Source organism: Drosophila suzukii (genome assembly GCF_043229965.1).
Source record: "Drosophila suzukii chromosome 2 unlocalized genomic scaffold, CBGP_Dsuzu_IsoJpt1.0 scf_2c, whole genome shotgun sequence".
Taxonomy (NCBI): Eukaryota; Metazoa; Arthropoda; class Insecta; order Diptera; family Drosophilidae; genus Drosophila; species Drosophila suzukii.
In genome coordinates, this window is record NW_027255896.1 from 39920943 (window position 1) to 39938493 (window position 17551).

Here is a 17551-nt window from a genome sequence, read left to right on the forward strand (position 1 = left end):
GTTACTCAGCTAAAGTAACCAAAGGGAAATGGAGATATGCAAGCAGCAAAGCGATTTTAAAATGCGCCACCTACCGGCGGTAGACAGATTGAAGCGTTATGGGCGTTAGAGTGGGCGTGGTAAATTTTTTTTTGGATAGGGATTGACGAGACCAATACATTTCAGTTAAAATTTTTTATCTCTCTACTCTCTACTACTCTACGAGTAACGGGTATAAAAAAACAAGGAAGAACGCTATAGTCGAGTACCTCGACTATCACATACCCGTTACTCAGCTAACTAGAGATATGCAAGTAGCAAAGCGAGATTAAAATGCGCCACCTACCGGCGGTATACAGATTTAAGCGTTATGGGCGTTAGAGTGGGCGTGGCAATTTTTTTTTGGACCAATCGATAGGTATTGACGAGACCAATACATTTCAGTTAAATTTTTTTATCTAGCTTGAAAATTGTGGGCGTCACAGGTTTTCGCGGTTTGTGGGCGTTAAAGTGGGCGTGGCACTGTACTGAAACAAACTTGCGCTGCGCAGGAATCTCAGGAATCTGCGTGCCTAATCCCAGTATTGTAACTCTCATAGTTTTCGAGATCTCAGCGTTCATACGGACAGACGGACAGACGGACAGACGGACATGGCTAGATCGACTCGGCTAGTGATTCTGATCAATAATATATATACTTTATGGGGTCGGAAACGCTTCCTTCTGCCTGTTACATACTTTCCGACGAATCTAGTTTACCCTTTTACTCTACGAGTAATGGGTATAAAAATGGAGATCGGATTATTCGCATTTCATGAAAAATGTTCTTGATTTTTTTCGTTCTTTTTTTTCTGGGTGCAAGCATGTAAAATACAGAACGCGAGAACAAAATACTACTTTCGAGCACGAATTTTCCAGACCGAAAATACTAGATTTAAGAACCTTTCGGTCTTGAATCAAGTATGAATATTTCTTAAATCAAGTCATAATTGGACTAAAAACAAGAACGATTTACAAATAAAGTAAGAAAAATTCAGGCATGATTTAAGGACGAATAATTCTTAAATCAATATATAAATAATATGATATTCAAATGAGTTTTTATTTTATGCTAGTAAGAGAAGTAAGTATTGGAAACTGAAACGAAATTAACGAGATATATATAAATAATATTAATATTTTAAGTTTACTTACGAAATGCCGCTCACGGGCATTAACACTATCTAATTTATGCGCCTTATATACCGAGTACTTTCAGAATAAACAGTTGGGAATTATTAGAGTTGACAAACATTAAAAATCCAAAAAGTGCTCAATATGAGAATTTTTTGAGCACGAACGTTCTTAAATGTTAAGCATGCAATTTTTCTTAAATCAAGGCTGTTTGTTCTTGTTTTTAGCACGGTGTTTTTCCCTGAGTGCAGCCATTGCCAAAATGCTGGGCGATTTCCTGCAGCATCAGCGTATCGACACCGTTCCCAATCCGGCTCTCACTTCATCCAGGTCCAATATGCCTATTGGAATTCGGAGATGGAAGAAACTATTAATTTACATACATTTTAATTTCTGTGTGCACCAGCAGACTCTTCGTTTTTAAGTTGCTCCAATTGATTTGTTTTCCGTTTGTCAACGAGCTGCTCCACACTGCAAAGAATACGATTTGGCGGAAAAATAGCTTTAAAAAAATACATTTCGAACTCCCGTAACTTATTAACTACTTTGTCTAAAGTCTTGTGCTATATGTCGTTGAAAAGGTATTTTAAAATACTTCACAAAGACAAAAACGGATCAATACCCGTTTGATGAAATTGATGCGAGTTCATATCAATATGATACGGATTTATATAAACATTTCTAATTGTTATATGATATTACAAGCATATCAACCTGATATGAAAGAATATCAGTATGATAGGAAAGAAAACATGTTTGAATTTCTAAATACCATTGTTTAACAATTTTTAAAAGCTTTTTGATTTTTCAAAATGGCTCTATAGATTTCAGCTTAAATCTTAGACTGACTGTATAGCCTTTGAGATTTTTAAACTCTAAACATACAACAAATTGTCGTAAAAATCAGGTTTAAAAGTTATTAATCTAACAAAATGTTCAGAGCAACTAACGCTACCCTTTCAAAAGGTTTTGGAAATGCTTTGTACGCTCTCCTCAAGTGAATTGTCTAAATACCATAGTTTCAACTTATTGTAAACCATTTTTATCCGGTTTTTAAAAGGTTTTTTTTTTTTTATTTCTCAGAAACGGCGCTAAAGATTTCTGGTTGAACTAAAAACTATATAGTCCTTAAGATTCCTCAACTTTTTACATATAACACATTATTGTAAAAAGTTACGCTTGAAACTTATAAATCAACCAAAATTGTCACTTTTACCTGTTCAGGACAACTAACGCTGACTGACATTAAATTTTGTAAATGCAGATCCGAACTCTATTTTAGGATCATGAATTCATTTATATTGATTTTACAGTTTTGTATAAAAAAACTTTAGTTCCACCACTTTTGGAAAGAAGGTCAAAAATAAAAACTTCTGATATTAAACAACATACCTCTTAACTAGGTAAAGGGAAAGAAAAAGAACAATGTGGTGTAGAATAAAAACGTTTTATTTCCCGATTTGAGTGGACTGTATTTCAATTATTAAACTTGTCACATTTTCTTGTGTGTCCGATGCTTTCCGTTGTAGTCTTAACACTAAGTCCTAAAAAATCTCTAAAGTGTGACGCAGCACCAAAATACATAAAAAGGGCAAAAGTTAGTATTTCATATACCAAAGAGAATAAGATTCAAAACTAAGTAACGGCTGCAATGCGTTCATCAACATCCCGGGCCGCCCTGAAACAATGTTTCAGAATTAGGCAGTACAGCTAACTTTGTGATAGGCCGGGTCATCTCGCCAGTAGACGTCCTAAGTTTTACAGCGCGTACAAGTCCATCTGGTCCAGGATGAGCTTCCACTACACGGGCTAGTATCCAAGCTGCTGGAGGGAGATTTGAGTCCTTGACGAGGACTACATTGTCTACTGCGATGTTGCGTTCCTTGTTGCTCCACTTTTGACGTTGCTGCAGGGATGTTAAATACTCTTGGTGCCAGCGTTTCCAAAACCCTTGATACATCGATTGCAAGTGCTGCCAATAGTCCAGACGATTGATCGGCAAATGAGTCAGATCTCCCTCTGGAACATTTGTGAATGGGCGCCCAATTAAAAAGTGGGCCGGAGACAAGTAGGTGAGGTCAGTGTCAGGTGTGTAGCATAGCGGTCGCGAGTTTACTACTGCACTGATCTGAGCAATCAGAGTTTGCATTTGTTCACAGGTTAGAACAGTTTTTCCTACAACTCGACGCAGATGTAGTTTGACGGAACGTACTGATGACTCCCACTTCCCTCCCCAATGTGGCGAATGGGGAGGTATAAAACTCCATTTGATTCCATCATTGGCCAGCGATTGTGTTAGATTGCGTTGATGCTCCTGCGAAGATAGAAGTTGCTGCATCTCATCTAATGCCCGTTTGGCACCAACAAAATTCGTCCCGTTGTCGCTGAAGATTTGTGAGCATTTTCCTCGAAGGGACATGAAACGCCTAAGACATGCCAGGAATGTGTCTGTGCTGAGATCGGTTGCCAGTTCCAAATGTATGGCGGATGTCACAAGGCAAACAAAGAGGCATATGTAGCCCTTAGTTTTTCGGGGATTGCGCCCTCTCCTTTCCTTCAGTATAAATGGACCAGCGTAGTCACAGCCTGAGTGCTGGAAGGGTAAAGCTTCTGTTATACGGATGCCTGGTAGATCGGCCATGAATTGGTGCTCCGTGAGTTTACGTTGGCGAAAACATTTGATGCAGTTGTGAACCAGATTTCTTATCAGGTTGCGCGCACCAAAGATCCATTACTTTTGACGAACAATTACAAAAAGTGCAGAAACTCCTGGATGAAGATTTGTCGTATGCTCGTGTTCCAAAATCATTCTTGTGATGCGGTTCGACTTGGGAAGCAGTATAGGGTGTTTTACATCAGCTGATAATTGTGAGTTGTCCAGTCGTCCACCAACTCGAAGAAGGCCATCCTTGCAGATAATCGGCGAGAGCTTCACCAACTGGGAGCGGCTGTGAAGTGGCTTGTTTTCCGTCAGTAGTTTGCGGTCTTCCATGAAACATTTCTGAGCCTCTTGCAGGCAAAGAATGCGAGCAGCCTGAATCTCCTCAAAGGTGAGCATCTTTCCATTTGCCAGCGTTGCAGAGTTAATGGCCTTGGTCTTTTGGATGAAGCGTAAGGCGTAAGCAACAACGCGTACCAGCTTTGTCCAGGACGAGACGCGTTGAGTCAAAGCTTCGATTGGAGACAATGAGCAGGTTTCCTGTGCGGTTAATGCGGTGGTCTTCACTTCCTCTTTTCCATGGTTTTCTAAAAGGGAAGAACAGAACTTTTTAGAGGTCAACTTTACCGCAAGCATTTCTGGATCTTGCAGCCATGAAGGTCCCATCCACCATAGGTCGAAATGGATAAGGTCCGAAGCAAGCATTCCTCGTGTGGCGCAGTCCGCCGGATTCTCCTTTGTGTTTACATGATGCCATGCGTTGCGCGGTAAGGCTTCGAGAATTTCTGAGGTTCTGTTGGCTACAAATGTTTTAAGCTTAGATGGTGGATGTGAAAGCCAGGCCAAGACTATGGTTGAGTCGCACCATGCATGCACTTCAATGTCCTTGTGTTGTAGCGCAGCCTTGACTGATAAGAACAGTCGGCTCAGTAGCAAAGCGCCACACAGCTCAAGACGCGGTAGAGACTGCTGCTTCAGCGGAGCAACTCTGGTTTTTCCTGCTATGAGTGAAACAGATACGGTGCCATCTGCTCGCACCACTCTGCTATAGATGACTGCGGAATATGCCTTGATGGATGCATCTGAAAATCCATGCAGTTCGATGTGATCTTCATTGTTTTGAACAAACCGTGGCAGGCGTAGGTCGCGAAGGATGTGTAGGTCGTTACGGCATTTATTCCACCAGTCCGCAATTTTTGGAGGAAGCTCCGTGTCCCAGCCGAGATCGAGTAGCCACAATTCTTGGAACAGAATTTTAAACTGCACTACCACTGGCGACAGAATACCCAGCGGGTCAAAAATGCGTGCCACATCTGACAGCACTTGGCGTTTGGTGTTGTGCGGATTTGTTGTGAGGCAAACTTTGTAGGATAACATATCCTCTTCTGGATCCCAATGAATGCCAAGAACTTTTGCTGTAGAATTGGATCCTTTGCCTTGTACTTCAGTTGTAGCGAGAGATCTGTCAGCGACACGCGATGAATTGGAAACCCATTTACCAAGTTCCATGCCTGCACATTTCATCAACTGGATCAACTCATTTTGATTGCGAATGAGCTCCTCCTCGGTATGTGCTCCGGTCAGTACGTTGTCCACATAAAACTGCTCCTTCAAGATCCTTGCAGCTGCAGGAAAGTCGTGTTGATGGTCGTGGGCTCACTGATCCAGGACCCTCACTGCTAAAAATGGTGCGCAGGATGTGCCGTATGTTACCGTGGACAGTTTATAGTGTTTAATAGGAGTCGTTTCATCTTCTCTCCAAACAATTCGCTGATAGCCACAATGGTTGGCAGCCACCCAGATTTGTCGATACATTTTGACAATATCTGCTGAGAAGACGAACTTGAACATTCTGAAACGCATGCAAATCGAGAAAAGGTTTCGTAGAATGCTGGGTCCAATGTGCAGAGCTTCGTTTAAGGACCGTAAATTCGTGTCCTTGAATGAGCCGTCAAATACGACGCGTAATTTTTGGGTAATTACAGGATGATGTGGCAAGTAAAAGCTCAGCTTTTTGTCAATGTCTTCTGGCGATAGTTCTCGCATGTGGCCCAACTCAAGATACTCACGCATAAATTGTACGTACTGTGAATGCAGATTGGGGTCTTTCTTTAGGCGGCGCTCTACACCCCTGAATCTTGTTAGCGCTCCCTGTAAAGTATCCGAAAACTGTTCCATGGAGGTTTTGAACGGAAGTTCGACGATGTAACGCCCCTTAGAGTCCCGAGTGTGCGTCGTCACAAAGTGCTGCTCAACTTCATCGTCCTCCGGTTTCCCATGGAATTCCTGGTTGACATCCTCCAGCTCCCAAAATCGCCGTAGCGATGCGTCAATGTCAATAGCCGTGTGCATTGTTGTTGTAGATGAACATCCGGTAGTAACGATAGATGTTATGACCCATCCAAATATGGTCGAAATGGCGATGATGTTGCCCTGGTTGTCGAACATCTTTTGACCGCTGAACACGGTCCAAACGTAGTCGCTGCCCAGGAGTATATCAACTGGCGCCAACGACTGGTAGTCAGAATCCGCAAGCTCAAAGCCAGCGAATGCCTTGAGTGCTGAGGCGGCGATATCGTGTCTTGCCAACGTGGAGGTAATTTTGCTGACTACGTGAGCACGCACCTTCATTGTGTGATCTGAGATCCTTGACTGCAAGTCCAGTGTGCTGCAGCCTCTAGTTGTCTCAGCCTTGATTGACGAGATTCCGGTCACCAAAATTCGTGACGGTGAGCGTGCCAGTCCGAGCGCCTGTACGCACCGCTCGGAGATGTACGACAGTTCCGAGCCACTGTCCAAAAGCACCCGACAGGTAGTGTGCGATCCTGTTGCGTTTCTTACAAACACTAGAGCTGTTGGCAATGCACTTTTTCGTAGCCCTTGTGGCTGTGTTGCGGTTGTTGATCCGTTGCAGAAGGATTCAGCTGTGGGAGCCACTTGTGCCTGTGCGATATGGCTGATGGTGACCGTAGCATCTTCGGGAGCGCTTGGGATGTGCCTTTCATCATCTCGTGAGTGTGTCGAAGCGACAGCGGCTTGCGAACCAAGGATGTCTGCATGTAGCAGAGAGTGGTGACGATTGTGGCAAAACTTGCATGTGAATTTGGATTCACACTTTCGTGACACATGCCCAGGCTTAAGGCAGTTAAAACACAGGGATTTAGCCTTAACAAATGTGCGTCTCTGCTCGATTGACAATTCACCAAACTTTGAGCAGGCGTAGATCTTGTGCTCCTTCGAGTTACACTTCACACAAGTGTTTGCTTCCATCGATACTAAAGCGTGTGACGATCGCTTTGCCTTGCCATGTTGTGGGCCAACCTTGGAGTCTATGTCTGACTCACTTTTGCTGAGCTCAAATTCCTCGCAACGTCGGTCTAAAAACTTGAGTAGATCATCCACAGACGGAGATTCCAGTTCCCGGCTTCCTTCGATCCATTTGCGACGGGTTTCCGCGTCGATCTTGGCCAGAATGAAGTGTATAATCCAGCAGTCCCTATTAGTTTGCCCTGCTGCATCCAGGCCGCGTACAATTTCGGTGGCTCCGTCCGTCACCTTGCGCAGAACCGTTACATCTGCTCTGGCGGTCGAAGGTAAGTTAACAAATGTCTCCAGCAGAGTGTTAACAATGTGGCGTGGTCTATTGTACCGATCAATTAGGCAAGTCCAAGCAGCCTCGTAAGCTGCATCCGTTATTGGCATATGTCGAATCAAGTCAGCTGCTTCGCCAGTGATGTACGTTTTCAAGTAGTGCAACTTGTGTATTGCTGTCAAATGCTGCTTGCTATGGATCGTACTCTCGAAGATGTTTTTAAAGGCTGGCCACTCCTTGTAGTCGCCAGTGAACAGCTTGATATGGATTTTTGGAAGTTCATTATGCATTACATTTGCTGCCGAGTTTGCCCTTAAAAGCGTTGCTTGTTGCTCAGCCAAACGCTCGTTGAGCTGTTGTTGTTGTTCCAGAAAACGAACTAGGTTTTCGTTTCCCACTCCTGATGCCATTGATGCGGCCTCATCAGGGTTGCCAGATTGTCTGAAGTTATTGCCTTCTCTTTCATTCTCTTGAGATTCTTCACAGGTGCGTATGAGGTTGCGAAATAATGTGCTTGCTTGTAAGTACTTGTCCTCGTGCCTTTCGTTGTCGATGGCTGGATCGACGTACCCTTCCTCTTCGTCAAAAAGGATCAGTTGGTCGCTGATGGACTCGAATTCTTTCCAGACGATGTTGAGCCTTTCCAATGAAACTTGTATTTCATCAAGCTCCCATTTTGATCCCGCACGTGGATCTTGAGACGCCGTTAGCAAACGCGTAATGCTTGCCTTCGCACGGCTTCTAGCTGCCTTCAAAAGTTTAAACTGATCCATGTTAATCAGTAACTAAATTTGGCTAGAAGGACCAAAGATATGGTGTAGAATAAAAACGTTTTATTTCCCGATTTGAGTGGACTGTATTTCAATTATTAAACTTGTCACATTTTCTTGTGTGTCCGATGCTTTCCGTTGTAGTCTTAACACTAAGTCCTAAAAAATCTCTAAAGTGTGACGCAGCACCAAAATACATAAAAAGGGCAAAAGTTAGTATTTCATATACCAAAGAGAATAAGATTCAAAACTAAGTAACGGCTGCAATGCGTTCATCAACATCCCGGGCCGCCCTGAAACAATGTTTCAGAATTAGGCAGTACAGCTAACTTGGTGATAGGCCGGGTCATCTCTCCAGTAGACGTCCTAAGTTTTACAGCGCGTACAAGTCCATCTGGTCCAGGATGAGCTTCCACTACACGGGCTAGTATCCAAGCTGCTGGAGGGAGATTTGAGTCCTTGACGAGGACTACATTGTCTACTGCGATGTTGCGTTCCTTGTTGCTCCACTTTTGACGTTGCTGCAGGGATGTTAAATACTCTTGGTGCCAGCGTTTCCAAAACCCTTGATACATCGATTGCAAGTGCTGCCAATAGTCCAGAAGATTGATCGGCAAATGAGTCAGATCTCCCTCTGGAACATTTGTGAATGGGCGCCCAATTAAAAAGTGGGCCGGAGACAAGTAGGTGAGGTCAGTGTCAGGTGTGTAGCATAGCGGTCGCGAGTTTACTACTGCACTGATCTGAGCAATCAGAGTTTGCATTTGTTCACAGGTTAGAACAGTTTTTCCTACAACTCGACGCAGATGTAGTTTGACGGAACGTACTGATGACTCCCACTTCCCTCCCCAATGTGGCGAATGGGGAGGTATAAAACTCCATTTGATTCCATCATTGGCCAGCGATTGTGTTAGATTGCGTTGATGCTCCTGCGAAGATAGAAGTTGCTGCATCTCATCTAATGCCCGTTTGGCACCAACAAAATTCGTCCCGTTGTCGCTGAAGATTTGTGAGCATTTTCCTCGAAGGGACATGAAACGCCTAAGACATGCCAGGAATGTGTCTGTGCTGAGATCGGTTGCCAGTTCCAAATGTATGGCGGATGTCACAAGGCAAACAAAGAGGCATATGTAGCCCTTAGTTTTTCGGGGATTGCGCCCTCTCCTTTCCTTCAGTATAAATGGACCAGCGTAGTCACAGCCTGAGTGCTGGAAGGGTAAAGCTTCTGTTATACGGATGCCTGGTAGATCGGCCATGAATTGGTGCTCCGTGAGTTTACGTTGGCGAAAACATTTGATGCAGTTGTGAACCAGATTTCTTATCAGGTTGCGCGCACCAAAGATCCAGTACTTTTGACGAACAATTACAAAAAGTGCAGAAACTCCTGGATGAAGATTTGTCGTATGCTCGTGTTCCAAAATCATTCTTGTGATGCGGTTCGACTTGGGAAGCAGTATAGGGTGTTTTACATCAGCTGATAACTGTGAGTTGTCCAGTCGTCCACCAACTCGAAGAAGGCCATCCTTGCAGATAATCGGCGAGAGCTTCACCAACTGGGAGCGGCTGTGAAGTGGCTTGTTTTCCGTCAGTAGTTTGCGGTCTTCCATGAAACATTTCTGAGCCTCTTGCAGGCAAAGAATGCGAGCAGCCTGAATCTCCTCAAAGGTGAGCATCTTTCCATTTGCCAGCGTTGCAGAGTTAATGGCCTTGGTCTTTTGGATGAAGCGTAAGGCGTAAGCAACAACGCGTACCAGCTTTGTCCAGGACGAGACGCGTTGAGTCAAAGCTTCGATTGGAGACAATGAGCAGGTTTCCTGTGCGGTTAATGCGGTGGTCTTCACTTCCTCTTTTCCATGGTTTTCTAAAAGGGAAGAACAGAACTTTTTAGAGGTCAACTTTACCGCAAGCATTTCTGGATCTTGCAGCCATGAAGGTCCCATCCACCATAGGTCGAAATGGATAAGGTCCGAAGCAAGCATTCCTCGTGTGGCGCAGTCCGCCGGATTCTCCTTTGTGTTTACATGATGCCATGCGTTGCGCGGTAAGGCTTCGAGAATTTCTGAGGTTCTGTTGGCTACAAATGTTTTAAGCTTAGATGGTGGATGTGAAAGCCAGGCCAAGACTATGGTTGAGTCGCACCATGCATGCACTTCAATGTCCTTGTGTTGTAGCGCAGCCTTGACTGATAAGAACAGTCGGCTCAGTAGCAAAGCGCCACACAGCTCAAGACGCGGTAGAGACTGCTGCTTCAGCGGAGCAACTCTGGTTTTTCCTGCTATGAGTGAAACAGATACGGTGCCATCTGCTCGCACCACTCTGCTATAGATGACTGCGGAATATGCCTTGATGGATGCATCTGAAAATCCATGCAGTTCGATGTGATCTTCATTGTTTTGAACAAACCGTGGCAGGCGTAGGTCGCGAAGGATGTGTAGGTCGTTACGGCATTTATTCCACCAGTCCGCAATTTTTGGAGGAAGCTCCGTGTCCCAGCCGAGATCGAGTAGCCACAATTCTTGGAACAGAATTTTAAACTGCACTACCACTGGCGACAGAATACCCAGCGGGTCAAAAATGCGTGCCACATCTGACAGCACTTGGCGTTTGGTGTTGTGCGGATTTGTTGTGAGGCAAACTTTGTAGGATAACATATCCTCTTCTGGATCCCAATGAATGCCAAGAACTTTTGCTGTAGAATTGGATCCTTTGCCTTGTACTTCGGTTGTAGCGAGAGATCTGTCAGCGACACGCGATGAATTGGAAACCCATTTACCAAGTTCCATGCCTGCACATTTCATCAACTGGATCAACTCATTTTGATTGCGAATGAGCTCCTCCTCGGTATGTGCTCCGGTCAGTACGTCGTCCACATAAAACTGCTCCTTCAAGATCCTTGCAGCTGCAGGAAAGTCGTGTTGATGGTCGTGGGCTAACTGATCCAGGACCCTCACTGCTAAAAATGGTGCGCAGGATGTGCCGTATGTTACCGTGGACAGTTTATAGTGTTTAATAGGAGTCGTTTCATCTTCTCTCCAAACAATTCGCTGATAGCCACAATGGTTGGCAGCCACCCAGATTTGTCGATACATTTTGACAATATCTGCTGAGAAGACGAACTTGAACATTCTGAAACGCATGCAAATCGAGAAAAGGTTTCGTAGAATGCTGGGTCCAATGTGCAGAGCTTCGTTTAAGGACCGTCCATTCGTGTCCTTGAATGAGCCGTCAAATACGACGCGTAATTTTTGGGTAATTACAGGATGATGTGGCAAGTAAAAGCTCGGCTTTTTGTCAATGTCTTCTGGCGATAGTTCTCGCATGTGGCCCAACTCAAGATACTCACGCATAAATTGTACGTACTGTGAATGCAGATTGGGGTCTTTCTTTAGGCGGCGCTCTACACCCCTGAATCTTGTTAGCGCTTCCTGTAAAGTATCCGAAAACTGTTCCATGGAGGTTTTGAACGGAAGTTCGACGATGTAACGCCCCTTAGAGTCCCGAGTGTGCGTCGTCACAAAGTGCTGCTCAACTTCATCGTCCTCCGGTTTCCCATGGAATTCCTGGTTGACATCCTCCAGCTCCCAAAATCGCCGTAGCGATGCGTCAATGTCAATAGCCGTGTGCATTGTTGTTGTAGATGAACATCCGGTAGTAACGATAGATGTTATGACCCATCCAAATATGGTCGAAATGGCGATGATGTTGCCCTGGTTGTCGAACATCTTTTGACCGCTGAACACGGTCCAAACGTAGTCGCTGCCCAGGAGTATATCAACTGGCGCCAACGACTGGTAGTCAGAATCCGCAAGCTCAAAGCCAGCGAATGCCTTGAGTGCTGAGGCGGCGATATCGTGTCTTGCCAACGTGGAGGTAATTTTGCTGACTACGTGAACACGCACCTTCATTGTGTGATCTGAGATCCTTGACTGCAAGTCCAGTGTGCTGCAGCCTCTAGTTGTCTCAGCCTTGATTGACGAGATTCCGGTCACCAAAATTCGTGACGGTGAGCGTGCCAGTCCGAGCGCCTGTACGCACCGCTCGGAGATGTACGACAGTTCCGAGCCACTGTCCAAAAGCACCCGACAGGTAGTGTGCGATCCTGTTGCGTTTCTTACAAACACTAGAGCTGTTGGCAATGCACTTTTTCGTAGCCCTTGTGGCTGTGTTGCGGTTGTTGATCCGTTGCAGAAGGATTCAGCTGTGGGAGCCACTTGTGCCTGTGCGATATGGCTGATGGTGACCGTAGCATCTTCGGGAGCGCTTGGGATGTGCCTTTCATCATCTCGTGAGTGTGTCGAAGCGACAGCGGCTTGCGAACCAAGGATGTCTGCATGTAGCAGAGAGTGGTGACGATTGTGGCAAAACTTGCATGTGAATTTGGATTCACACTTTCGTGACACATGCCCAGGCTTAAGGCAGTTAAAACACAGGGATTTAGCTTTAACAAATGTGCGTCTCTGCTCGATTGACAATTCACCAAACTTTGAGCAGGCGTAGATCTTGTGCTCCTTCGAGTTACACTTCACACAAGTGTTTGCTTCCATCGATACTAAAGCGTGTGACGATCGCTTTGCCTTACCATGTTGTGGGCCAACCTTAGAGTCTATGTCTGACTCACTTTTTTCTGAGCTCAAATTCCTCGCAACGTCGGTCTAAAAACTTGAGTAGATCATCCACAGACGGAGATTCCAGTTCCCGGCTTCCTTCGATCCATTTGCGACGGGTTTCCGCGTCGATCTTGGCCAGAATGAAGTGTATAATCCAGCAGTCCCTATTAGTTTGCCCTGCTGCATCCAGGCCGCGTACAATTTCGGTGGCTCCGTCCGTCACCTTGCGCAGAACCGTTACATCTGCTCTGGCGGTCGAAGGTAAGTTAACAAATGTCTCCAGCAGAGTGTTAACAATGTGGCGTGGTCTATTGTACCGATCAATTAGGCAAGTCCAAGCAGCCTCGTAAGCTGCATCCGTTATTGGCATATGTCGAATCAAGTCAGCTGCTTCGCCAGTGATGTACGTTTTCAAGTAGTGCAACTTTTGTATTGCTGTCAAATGCTGCTTGCTATGGATCGTACTCTCGAAGATGTTTTTAAAGGCTGGCCACTCCTTGTAGTCGCCAGTGAACAGCTTGATATGGATTTTTGGAAGTTCATTATGCATTACATTTGCTGCCGAGTTTGCCCTTAAAAGCGTTGCTTGTTGCTCAGCCAAACGCTCGTTGAGCTGTTGTTGTTGTTCCAGAAAACGAACTAGGTTTTCGTTTCCCACTCCTGATGCCATTGATGCGGCCTCATCAGGGTTGCCAGATTGTCTGAAGTTATTGCCTTCTCTTTCATTCTCTTGAGATTCTTCACAGGTGCGTATGAGGTTGCGAAATAATGTGCTTGCTTGTAAGTACTTGTCCTCGTGCCTTTCGTTGTCGATGGCTGGATCGACGTACCCTTCCTCTTCGTCAAAAAGGACCAGTTGGTCGCTGATGGACTCGAATTCTTTCCAGACGATGTTGAGCCTTTCCAATGAAACTTGTATTTCATCAAGCTCCCATTTTGATCCCGCACGTGGATCTTGAGACGCCGTTAGCAAACGCGTAATGCTTGCCTTCGCACGGCTTCTAGCTGCCTTCAAAAGTTTAAACTGATCCATGTTAATCAGTAACTAAATTTGGCTAGAAGGACCAAAGATATGGTGTAGAATAAAAACGTTTTATTTCCCGATTTGAGTGGACTGTATTTCAATTATTAAACTTGTCACATTTTCTTGTGTGTCCGATGCTTTCCGTTGTAGTCTTAACACTAAGTCCTAAAAAATCTCTAAAGTGTGACGCAGCACCAAAATACATAAAAAGGGCAAAAGTTAGTATTTCATATACCAAAGAGAATAAGATTCAAAACTAAGTAACGGCTGCAATGCGTTCATCAACACAATGTGGGGAGGTAAAAAAGATAATATGGATAGCAAAAAAAACAAGGAAGAACGCTATAGTCGAGTACCTCGACTATCAGATACCCGTTACTCAGCTAAAGTGACCAAAGGGAAATGGAGATATGCAAGCAGCAAAGCGATTTTAAAATGCGCCACCTACCGGCGGTAGACAGATTGAAGCGTTATGGGCGTTAGAGTGGGCGTGGTAAATTTTTTTTTGGATCAATCGATAGGGATTGACGAGACCAATACATTTCAGTTAAAATTTTTTATCTCTCTACTCTCTACTACTCTACGAGTAACGGGTATAAAAAAACAAGGAAGAACGCTATAGTCGAGTACCTCGACTATCACATACCCGTTACTCAGCTAAATAGAGATATGCAAGTAGCAAAGCGAGATTAAAATGCGCCACCTACCGGCGGTATACAGATTTAAGCGTTATGGGCGTTAGAGTGGGCGTGGCAATTTTTTTTTGGACCAATCGATAGGTATTGACGAGACCAATACATTTCAGTTTAAATTTTGTATGTGGGCGTCACAGGTTTTCGCGGTTTGTGGGCGTCAGAGTGGGCGTGGCTAATGCTACGGAATCTAAATCTGAAATCCCAATTCTCTATCTTTGATAGTTTCCGAGATATCCACGTTCATATTTACGATTTTTTGAAGTTTGTGGGCGGCTTATGGGCGTTAGGGTGGGCGTGGCACTCTACTGAAACAAACTTACGCTGCGTAAGAAGCTCAGGAATCTGCACGCCAAATATCAATAGCCTAGCTCCCATAGTTTCCGAGATCTCAGCGTTCATCCGGACAGACAGACGGACAGACGGACATGGCTAGATCGACTCGGCTAGTGATCCTGATCAAGAATATATATACTTTATGGGGTCGGAAACGCTTCCTTCTGCCTGTTACATACTTTCCGTCGAATCTAGTACACCCTTTTACTCTACGAGTAACGGGTATAAACAGCAAGTGAATGGTAAATAATCTCTACAATTATTTTGTGATGAAAACCAAAACAAATAAATAAATTAAAAATAAAGGTGCAGTAATTTTACATATCTACAACTACGGTTATGATGGTAAATTAAATAAGAGCATTTAGAATAAACAAAATACAAGAAAATCCGACATCTTGAATCTATTAGAGAAGTTCTCTTTTATAAGTGAAATTCGACCCTTACACTGTGTTTACGTCAAAAGGGCGTTTAATTTCAGGAGGCAGTGTCGAGCAGCAGTTTTATCCAGATGTCTACATCTCGCGCGGTCGCACTGCCGTCCGCTCTCCCTCTCCATCTCTCCCCTAAGTCTCCGCTCTACTCTGGAGCGCTTAAGGTAAGTTAGGCTTAAGTAGTGCTCTTTTCCAAGTGATCCAATAAACATCTACGCACGTCGCGTAAAAAGTACTCCCGGATTTTTTTGGGTACCATTCGATCTTGGGGCTTCATCTATTTTCAACGATCAAGCCACCCCGCCCCAACATTTCGGTCCAGTCGAAGCCGGATTTCAACATCTTTGGATTTTCCTCTCCTGGAGTTTTCTTTGATTTTGTCCCAGCAGGCTTGAACCGCTCTAGATAAGTTCCACTTACTATAATTGCCGGTCATGCAGCCAGTTTTTCGAACCCTATTTCGACTAAATTTCTGTATGATATATTGTCTAAATCCAAAAGGAATTAATCCGACGCAACGGCATTTAATATATGTATTTCAATTCCATTACTTGTGCCCGACAATGTTCCAGTTTCCTTTGCCCACAATTGTACACTTGAAACAAGTCCAGTAGATATTTCAGTGCTACTATTCAACTAAAATATTTCTCAAATATATTTTCAATTCCAATTGTGCGTAAAATATAACTCGGCCACAGTAACAAATTAACGATCATAAAATTTTTTCTTAAGATTTGCACTCTTTATTTTTTACTGTGTTCCAGCTGCGTGTGTATATTTACATAAATATTCCAATACAGTCCACTCTAACTACTCTTTCTAATACAGTTCACTCCAACTACTTTTCTCGACCTACAAATACGGCTAAATTATTTCTAAAATTAAAAAGAAAGTTACAACATCCACAAATTTCTCCAGCAAATCGTTTGCAATTTAGTTGTGCAGGTGACAAACAAACGCACCGACAAACATACATAAGCGAAGTCTTTACAATTCCCGCAAGGTTATTTCGCTATTCGCACCCCACATATGTGTATATGTACAGTGTACAAGTTAACTAAGTAGCTAACCGGACGGAGGCGATGACCGAATGTCCGAAGCCCAGCTGCGGCCAAAACCGCTGACGCGGCATTTGGCCGGATGCTCGTGCATAGCCGGCAAACACAGCATATTTGCGTGGCCGCTATGAGTTTCAATTTTGTCAACTTTAAGTTTAGTTCGCTTCAAGCTCTATAAGAATAAAGAACACAAGTTCAATAGCATTGCAAAACTCCGGCAACCGCCGTTAAATATCTCTTATTATTTTGCACTGACTGAGTCTCTAGGCCAGCAGGCGAAGGGGGCAGTTACCTCCCAACGTAAGTCATCCTAATCAGCAATTGTGAAGGTGCAGCCATCCGGCTCTGACTCCAGAGAGGGATCCCCGATCTCTACACACGAGAACCAGGTCAAGTCTCCCTCCTCCCCCGCACTACCGAGCGGGCTTCGGCAGGTGCGACCAGCAGCAACTATATTCCTCCCGCGTTCACGGGAGGCCATTACAAGCAGCAGCCTCCAACGGCTCATATTCACGCGTGAGTGCAACGCATCCCCCCGCACCTACGGGAGGCAACTGGCCGCCACTCAGCTATAACGGGCGCTCCAAGAAGCGACCGCTTCCTCCGCGCCTACAAGCGAGCTCATCGAAGAAGACCACCCTTGACAATAAAGAAGAGGACCACCCTTGGCCACACACATATCGTGTATTGTTACTCCCGCACATACGTGTGGGCTCATCGAAGAAGTCCACCCTTGACAGTGCGGCCATTGAGGACCACCTCAGGCCGCGCCCATCAACCAGATTAATTGGCGCTCAACAATAAAAACCCAACGGTTTCGCTTAGAAATTTTTACATTCTTGGAAAAAAATTTTTATCTTTGAGGAAGAAACCACAGTAAATAAAATGTAAGTGCACCCCTCATTTAAATATTTTCTAACCAGTCTGCAAAGTAGAACTAGTTAATAAAGAATACTACGAGAGTAAAACGGCTCCTAGCCCGATAAAATTCGGGGTTTGATTAACGAAAATAAAATATATAAATATATTACGTTAAATTCATTAATTTTTCTGATTTGAAATATTTTGACTATGAGTCGAGGCTGTGTGTCAGTCTCATATACCCTTTATCTCTTATAATTTACAGTATTATAATTTTAAAATATTTACCACTACAATAATTTTTATGCAAGGGCACAGGTACTACTACTACCCTTAAAATTAACTAGGTGAATTATATAGTGAAGA

At 44.3% G+C, this 17551-nt stretch overlaps 4 protein-coding genes across 4 annotated transcripts; all 4 read right to left on the reverse strand.

The window, feature by feature from the left end:
- Positions 1-2812: 2812 nt before the first annotated feature.
- On the reverse strand, positions 2813-3793 carry LOC139354456 (uncharacterized). The gene has a single exon (XM_070998690.1). It carries the CDS (start codon positions 3791-3793, stop codon positions 2813-2815), a length of 981 nt encoding a protein of 326 aa, XP_070854791.1.
- A 90-nt stretch (positions 3794-3883) lies between these two features.
- Positions 3884-5188, reverse strand: LOC139354457 (uncharacterized). The gene has a single exon (XM_070998691.1). The coding sequence runs from the start codon at positions 5186-5188 to the stop codon at positions 3884-3886; it is 1305 nt and encodes a 434-aa protein (XP_070854792.1).
- A 279-nt stretch (positions 5189-5467) lies between these two features.
- On the reverse strand, positions 5468-8176 carry LOC139354458 (uncharacterized). Its single transcript, XM_070998692.1, has one exon. It carries the CDS (start codon positions 8174-8176, stop codon positions 5468-5470), a length of 2709 nt encoding a protein of 902 aa, XP_070854793.1.
- A 272-nt stretch (positions 8177-8448) lies between these two features.
- LOC136116535 (uncharacterized) lies at positions 8449-13813 on the reverse strand. Its single transcript, XM_070998693.1, has 2 exons — positions 12792-13813; positions 8449-12403 (listed from the first exon to the last, which is right to left on the reverse strand). Exons 1-2 carry the CDS (start codon positions 13811-13813, stop codon positions 8449-8451), a joined length of 4977 nt encoding a protein of 1658 aa, XP_070854794.1.
- Between the last annotated feature and the right edge of the window lie 3738 nt (positions 13814-17551).

Excerpts from the sequence above, each read along its gene's own strand:
- LOC139354457 (XM_070998691.1), bottom strand. The coding sequence starts at position 5,188 with ATGTTATCCTACAAAGTTTGCCTCACAACAAATCCGCACAACACCAAA.
- LOC139354458 (XM_070998692.1), bottom strand. The coding sequence starts at position 8,176 with ATGGATCAGTTTAAACTTTTGAAGGCAGCTAGAAGCCGTGCGAAGGCA.
- LOC136116535 (XM_070998693.1), bottom strand. The coding sequence starts at position 13,813 with ATGGATCAGTTTAAACTTTTGAAGGCAGCTAGAAGCCGTGCGAAGGCA. Across the intron at positions 12,404-12,791 it reads GAATTTGAGCTCAGAAAAAA|CCATATCGCACAGGCACAAG; the intron begins GTGAGTCAGACA and ends GGTCACCATCAG.
- LOC139354456 (XM_070998690.1), bottom strand. The coding sequence starts at position 3,793 with ATGGCCGATCTACCAGGCATCCGTATAACAGAAGCTTTACCCTTCCAG.